The 8,279-nt window shown below is 49.6% G+C and overlaps 1 protein-coding gene across 1 annotated transcript; it reads left to right on the forward strand.

Annotated features, from left to right (window-relative positions):
- Positions 1-7,206: 7,206 nt before the first annotated feature.
- On the forward strand, positions 7,207-7,913 carry LOC309815524 (histone deacetylase complex subunit SAP25-like; the record flags this gene model as incomplete). The annotated part of the gene is given in 2 exon segments (XM_082642396.1): positions 7,207-7,368; positions 7,370-7,913. Coding segments are annotated over 2 exon segments (591 nt in total). The 5' UTR covers positions 7,207-7,321.
- Positions 7,914-8,279: the final 366 nt, after the last annotated feature.

Genomic DNA, 8,279 nt, shown 5'->3' on the forward strand with positions numbered 1-8,279 from the left:
CCATTGACAGGGAAGACACAGTGCATCTTCCTCAAGCAGAACCTAGGCCTACTTCCCTCTAACTTGGGTCACCCTCTGGACGTACAGAATTGTCCCCTCTTTCACTCTCAGGAGACTCTTGAGGTATTTGGACTCACCTCTCTTCCCAAAGCTGACGGTCCTTGCCTCATCACCCACTCTTCTGTCCCCAGACCCTCTCCAACCTGATGACCCGCCCTGAATGTTTCCTTGTTAGTCTCCAGAAGCCTGCACCCCACACTGGACATCCACATGTCCTAAGGAGCAGGGAGTGGAAATGGGCTGCACCCCCTCCTTTGTTCCGGGTTGGCACCTCCAGTGTGTGGCTGGGCTCTCTTGAGCCCCCCACTCCTGGTCCACAAGGAGCCTGTGGAAAACCCAGCCCCTTCAGGCCCTTCCACAAGCCCATCTCAGGCACCCCCATTACGCACTTGGATGATTAAATTTGTTGAACCCAAATATATTAAATTTTCCCTTATAAAATTCCCTCCTCTTTTTCCACCCTGATAAGACTGTTTCAAATCCTGACTTTGTCACCCCCAAAGCCATTTACTTGTCTCTCCCAGAGCTACGTCATCTTTAGCTTAGAGAAGCCTACCTAGTGGGTCTATATTGATTTAAATTTTAAAAATTGCTGAAAAGGACAGGTTTCAGTTTCCTTATCTATGTTGAAATCTAGGACTAATAAATGGATCTGTCTCTAGTTAGACCGCCTCTCCCTGGAAGTACTGATTCAGGGACGTGAGTCAACCTAGATGGGAAATGCGTCAGTGGTCTCTGCCCCCGGGAAGAGGGTTCCACTAACATCTCCTCTACTGTTGGGAGCCCCATTTCATTCCATATGATGTTACTTTTTCTCCTCAGTTTGGGGACTATTCTCAAGGGAGGTAGAGTTGGAAGCAAATGGGAATTGGGCACCTTTTGTTTTCTCTCTGACATGAATGCTCTGTGCTTCCCCCTTGCAGAAGGCCTGTCTTTGCCTTGTTCCTCCTCTTGACTTCAATAAGGAAGCAGACAAGCAACCTTTGTGCTGGTTGGGATTCCTTTACAATCTCTTCTAATTCTGGACTTTGCTCCTTTTGGACGTTCTGACGTGGGTGTATCACACATCAGGTATCCCATACATGTGAGAAAACAGTAGGTTCATTGAAAATTTAAGCTCGCTGGTCTTTCGCTGATGCCCCTTCTTCTCCCTGTTAAAATCATTTGTGATTTCATCATCAGAATCTAATTTCCACTAGTTAGAGTGCTTAAGCTCGAGTGGTTTTTCTCTACCCTTCACATTATATTCCTACCAAAAAAAAAAAAAGAATTCCATTAGGCAGCTTCTCAGAACCACCACTTGACCAAGCCCCAATTCATTTCTGGCCAAAGCCCCTGAAATCTTTTTTTTTGTTTTTTAATTAATTTATTTTTATTTTTGGGTGCATTGGGTCTTCGTTGCTGCGCACGGGCTTTCTCTAGTTGTGGCGAGCGGGGGCTACTCTTCGTTGCAGTGCACGGGCTTCTCATTGCGGTGGCTTCTCTTCTTGAGGAGCACGGGCTCTAGGCACGCAGGCTCAGTAGTTGTGGCTCGTGGGCTATAGAGCACAGGCTCAGTAGTTGTGGTGCACGAGCTTATTTGCTCCGTGGAATGTGGGATCTTCCCAGACCAGGGCCCAAACCCGTGTCTCCTGCACTGGCAGGCGGATTCTTAACCAGTGCGCCACCACCGAGTCCTGCAAACCCCTGAGATCTTTTCAAAGACTCTTGGTATTGTTACTTTAGTTTATTGTTGTTATTCTCCCCACGGAGAGAAATTTCATCATTTTGTAGTCACAGGGCATTTGTAAATATCAATACTAGAATTGTAATGTATTGTGCATGCATACTATGTAGCAATCTATTGTTAAGACAGAAACCTCCTGCTGGTGTGACACACCACCAACCCCACTACCTCCTACTTCAAGGTTGCTTTCTCAGATGATATGGAATAAATGATCTTTGTCTCAGAAACAGCTGGCTTTTCTTTGAGGTCCCCTTACTTATTGGAGCACCCCTGCAGTCACTCAGGGTAACTCACAGAAGCAGATCTGGGGACCAGGTGGCCAGTGAGCCGCGAGGGGACAGGCTATGGAAGAAACAGAGACCTGGTTCTGTCTCAGTGAGTGGGCTGTCCTCAAGAAGTGAAAGCAGTGAAAAGGGTGGAACTCAGCTTCCAAGCCTGCCCCCCACTGCTCCCTAAAAGCTCACCACAGCCCAAATCCCAGTGGTTTTGTCCTGCCCTCTGGTCATTTAGGCCACCCCATCCTCAGGTAGGGTCCAGATCAGAGTTCTCTCTCTACATCTACCTTCAGAATATCCGGAAGCCACTATCAAGAAGCTTTCAGAATGGAAAGAATTTATTCACAAATTCACACAGGTGAACAAAGGAACCCAACAGTAATGGTAATGGAGGGGTTTCAGGCTATGAGGCAGCCTAGGGCTGGGTGGGGAGGACTTGCCCGTGAACCTGAGATTACAGCATGCCTCAAACCCATGACTAGTCCTAATCAGGGGCAGTTCAACAGCACCTAATTTATCCAGAATCACTGAGGTTCTCATGAATACTTTTCCTGAAAAGTGAAACTTCAATGGCCAACCACTTTAAAGTGAAATCTTGCTAAAATGTGGTCCACCGCTCTCTGATGCTTTAAAAAATGTCCTTTTCCCACATAAGTGGTCATTAGGAACATTCCCTAAGGAACTAGATAATAACATGATTGTGTCCCCTTCTTACTGTTTCTCTATCCTTCCCCATGGCTTTTACTTTCCTGTTACCTACATGTCTCTCTCTGGAAAAGACCTACCACCACCCTTCCAGGCAATTTTCTTCTGCAGTGGGTTGAGACATCAGATAGCCACTTTTCTTAGAAAAGTGTACTAAGTAAATGTCAACAGGCTTTGAGGATCTCAGAGGGATAAAACACCTGGCTTAAATGCAGGGGTTTTGAGGTAGCTATTTCTGTGGGTTCGGTTTTCAGTAACTTCCAGTTCCAAAGGGAGACGGGGCTCCAAGACTCACTGCCCCCTGGAATGTTCCTTATGTATATTTATCATCCAGCCTCTAACCAGGAAGATGTTTGTCATTGTTATGCTGCATGAAAGAGCTTCCTGTTTTGTTTTTTTTTTGCGGTACGCGGGCCTCTCACTGTTGTGGCCTCTCCCGTTGTGGAGCACAGGCTCCGGATGCGCAGGCTCAGCAGCCGTGGCTCACGGGCCCAGCCGCTCCGCGGCATGTGGGATCTTCCCGGACCGGGGCATGAACCCGTGTCCCCCGCATCGGCAGGCGGACTCTCAACCATTGTGCCACCAGGGAAGCCCCACTGTTTTGCTTTTATTCTATTTGTTATTCATAGCCCTCCCAGGTGAGCAGCACCAGTGAGCCCCATGGGGCCTGGAAGCTTTGTCTCCATGAGGAGCCTCATCAAATGGGTTGAGGTATACAGCCTTGTGACACTTCACACTGAGCCAGCATCTTTCTGTCAAGTGTATGGAGTGCTTTATAGACTTCAACCTCCTTCCACAGCACTGAGAAAGCATCTGTGGCCACTTTATGGCACAACCAACTGGGGCCCTGAAAGAAGACTCCACGGGGACAGCAGAGCACCACCAGGGGGACCACACCGCCGCCCGTGCCATCACCTGCCAGCTCTTCGAGGCACCCAAAGGGCAACGTCTGCACAGGGTCCCTTGGCTGTGTTCAGAGTTGTTCCGAGCAGTAATGATCTCACTCTGCATTTTTCACCCTGTGGGTTGTGTCCCATTACTGGGTTATGAAATCAGTTCAATGGGTTATAAGCAGCATTTTCCTTTAAAAAATAAATAGAACAGAAAATATCCAAATGCATCACACGTAGTGAGTGTTATTTTTACAAAGTTTTTGTTTCAGTTTTATATATCTGTATGTAGATGTGTGTGGTCGTTGGGACATAAGATATATTTTTCACTGGAAGTTTGAAATGCAGTGACCTAATGCACATCCATCCTGCAGCTACAGCTTCCTGAGATCCATCCCTGCCACCGCCACCCTCAACCGGGAAGCCAAGTGGAATCTGCTCAGAGCCCTACAACTGGCCTCACCTGGAAGGGACAGGCGTTGGGGAAGTCTCCTCGGAGGAAGTGGGGTTTACCGTGGCACGAGCAGGGCTAGAGAGAGGAGGTGGCAGGGCAGAAGGATGGGATGTTCTGGAATGAGCAAATGAGTAAGTCATTCCAGGACCGCCTTCCCTCAGGAATGCGACATCTTCCATTATTTCCATTATACCTGTAGTTCTGAATGCAAATGCCTCTGGGCGAGTAGTGGAATGGCTTAATCTCTTACCAAAGGGTAACTGGTTGATATCAAGGGCCTGAAGAAAACCAGAGTCTAAGAAACCATCAGTGGCAGAGTATGTGTGAAGCATGAGGGTGAACAGACGTCGGAAGATAAGACACTGTCCCCAACTGAATGTGCTGTCGGAGGATACTGATGGAGGATTAAGCTCTTCCATCTGCGGATATGGAAACCCTTGAGACCTGTGAGGAAAGGAAGTGACCCATAGTTATTATTCTTCTTCAAGTGAGAAGACTGATTTTATTCCCCAACAGTCCTCAGCAAGGGGGCTATCAATACATGACAAATAAGTGCTTCTCTGTCTCTAAGGAGGGAGGAAGTAGTGGACACAGGCCTTCCCAGAGGTGGATGCTTGTGAACTTGGCCCTCTCCTGCCTTCTACACTCACTCTACGACTAGACCCATGGCTTTACCTACCTCCTTCACAGTGATGACTCCCTGAAAAACACCAAAGGCTCAGGCCTAGAGATCCAAATACTAACTTGGTGTTTCCACCAGAAGCCTCCACTCAATAGTCCCAAGGACAATTATAACAATCTCTGGCCCACTGCCCACCCCCACTTCCTATAGTCTCAATTCTGGCTCATCCTCCACCTACTCAAGCCGCCATTCAGGTCAGCACCCTGTGAATCACCCCAGACTCCTCCCCCTCCCTCCTTGCTCCCCACCCAAGGTCATCATCCTGGCCACCTCTCCACTCTGCCTTGAATCTCACAGCTCAATCCTCTCCAGCCCTCACAATCGCAGGGGCCACCCACTGATCTTCCTGCAGCCCGTCATGGCCACCTCCAGCCCAGTGGTTCTTAACCGGGATAAGCAACACAATGACTTGGGGAGGTGTTTAAACTCTAGATTCTGACTCAGTACATCTGGCCAGGTTGAGAATGTATATTTGCAAAGGTGCCCCAGGTGACTCTGACGTGTGACCTTCATTAAGAACTACTGCCTCCTCCTCCTATTAATCACAACAAAAACAACAATTAACATGTTTTGTGCACTTACATGGACTTCCTTGTGTAATCTTCATGACAACCTTGTGAGGTAAGAGCTCTCATCCACTCCCATTTTACAATTGTTGAAACTGAGGCACAAAAGTCCCATGGCTAGGAAGGGGGAGGACCAAAACATGACCCATCACTCCTAACCCTTCTGCTCTCCACATACCGTATAGACTTGATATGTGGCTCCCTCCTTAACACTCTTTAAAGGCAGTTCTAGAAAAAGATGGCAACTTGAGGACACACTCATGACTTCCCTCTCTACCCAACCTCCCACCAACAGCTTCTTAACTCTAAAACACCTATCTTGATCGGGGTGGTGGTTCCACAGTGTACACATATATAAAAACTCATTGAGATGTACGCTTAGGATTTGTGACTTTACGGTATGTTCATGACTCCTCAATAAAAAAGACCCTGAAAAAGTCACTTAAATAAGAAGAAGCCTAGCAAATGTGAAATAGGGGAAAACTTATAGGCACAGAAGAAACTAGGAAGAAGCCATCACAATGCTGCCAATTATGAAGAATTCTCTAGAAGAAACACATTTAAGAACAGATTAAGAAAAGATCCCCAGGGACTTCCTTGGTGGTCCAGCGGTTAAGACTCCGCGTTCCCGATGCAGGGGGCCCGGGTTCGATCCCTGGTCAGGGAACTAGATCCCGCATGCATGCTGCAACTTTACTTGCAGGCTGCAACTAAAGATCCTGCACGCCACAGTGAAGATCCTGTGTGCCACAACTAAGACCCTGGGCAGCCAAAAAAATAAATATTGGGGAAAAAAAAGAAAAGAAAAGATCCTCAGAGCTAACCTACAGAAAATCATTAGAGGAGAGCAGGCTTGGAGAGCGCACTGAGGGCACTGGCTAGAGACAGGATTCCCTGCAAGACGGAGAATAAAACCCCAGTATAGGCTGGCTTGGCTACAGTGGGGAGCATATGGCTGGGTGCTGTAGCAGCCACAGCAGCAAGGACATAGGGGCTCTGAGGGCCCACAGGACTGTCTTTGGGCCAGAGACTGGGCGATGCCCCAAGTCAATGGCAGTGAGGGGCTTCTTCCTAAAGAGGCCCCATGTGATTTCTGTATCAAGGAGAAAGTCCAGGCTCACCAAACCCAGTTCCTGGTATATTTGGTGCTTATGAATACAAAGGGTCCCAATGGGGTCACCCGTGTTTCCAGCTCCCACTGTGCAGTCCAAGGGAGCAGGGCTTACAGTGATTTTGCAGTCCATCCTAAAAGAACAAAGAAAATTCTGAGGAAAAAAAGTGTGAAGTACACCTTACCCTAGCACCTATTTGATATATTTAAAGAAAATGTGATCAGAACAGTGCTGCTGCAGGAGCAGACAATTCACTGGAACACACCAGAGAATTCTAGAGCAGACTCAGGTATATACATGGAAATATACTGTAAGACACAGGTGTTATTTCAGATCACAAGAGCAAGGATAGGTGTTTTAATCATTAGTCACTTAGGGGAAAAAAAGTTAAATCTTTAACTCACAATTCAACAAAATATGACAAATTCCATCCACATTTAAATGTAAAGCCTGTGAGGTGGGCCGCAACCTGGGCTCGCAGGGGCGCGCAGGGCAGCACGGGCTGCTGAGGGAAGCTGGGCCCGAGTGGGAGCTGGGAGGGGCCTGGCAGGCGGGGCGGGCAGTACAGGGCCGTGCCCTGCCCTCCCCCTGGATGTGGCATGTTGCCCTGGACCCCCCGGAGGTGGGGCGCGGGTGAAGAGCAGGTGCCAGGCCTGGGACTCTGGAGAGGAAGCCCTGGGGGGAGCCAAGAACACCCCACAGGACAGTCTTCAGCCCAGGTCCCGAAGGCCTTCCTGGACCAGAAAGAGCAGCTGCTGCCTTGGCCGCCCCCAGGCCTGGCTGCCGAGCGGTCCCCGGGAACCCCAGTTCCCCTCTCCCCACAGACAACCTGGGAGGTGGCCCCGTCAAAGATGACCCTGCTGGCATCCTGGGACCCCAACTATGAAGTTCAGGCTGGTGTGGGGACCCAGATGTGGGTCAAGCACCTCCTTCGCAGGCCGGACCTCATGCCATCCCTCATTCTGGCCTCTGTACAAGGCAGCCTCAGGCAGAGGCCTCAGGCCCAGTCTAGCAGCACATCAGAGTGGAGAGCGGGCACCCAGGGATGCAGGGTTCCCAGTGATATGCTGTGAAGACGTCTTTCTTTCTGACCCTCTGCTGCCCTGTGGGCAGCATGCTCCCTTGTACCTGTCTCAGGCCCCTCAGCAGGTGATGGGCTCTCTGAAACTGCTGCTCCCACCCCCAGTAATGTCCCCCTGGGTCCTCCCCATCCCATCCTCTGGCTGCTCCACCGCCTGGCTCAGTGGGCCTGAGCTGAGCGCCCTCACTGGCCTCCTGCAGATGAGCCAGGGGGAGCCAAGATCCAGCTCCCCGGGGGCTCCTATGGCCCCTGCTGGCCCCCCAGACCCTGCCTCTGACCACCCAGGTGCCAGTGGTGGCCAGAGCTGTTCTCACTGCACAGACCCATCTCTCCCACGGGCCCCAGACAACCAAGGTCCATAGCCCCTCCAGGGGCAGAGTGGGCCCTCTACTTCCCCAGGCAGGTTCTGTTGACAATAAAACAGTGTTGGTTTGCAAAAAAAAAAGCCTAAAAAAACAGATGAAACAAAGTATTAAGAGAGAATTTATTTAAATCTATAATTCTGTAGCAGAGAAAGGCTCTCTGAGCTTGACACAAAGACAGAAGCGAGGCCAGGCCTAGAGATTCAAACACCAAAGAGTTCTCTCTACCAGGAGACTCCAACAATCCCTAGAGGAATTATAACAGTCTCTGCGCCTGACCCCTAACCCCTTTCTTCCTGTATTCCCGATTCTGGTTCATCCTCCACCTGCTCGCTCTGCCATACAGGTCAGCACCCTGTGAGTCAC

Source organism: Mesoplodon mirus (assembly GCF_964341445.2).
Source record: "Mesoplodon mirus genome assembly, chromosome: 14".
Taxonomy (NCBI): Eukaryota; Metazoa; Chordata; class Mammalia; order Artiodactyla; family Ziphiidae; genus Mesoplodon; species Mesoplodon mirus.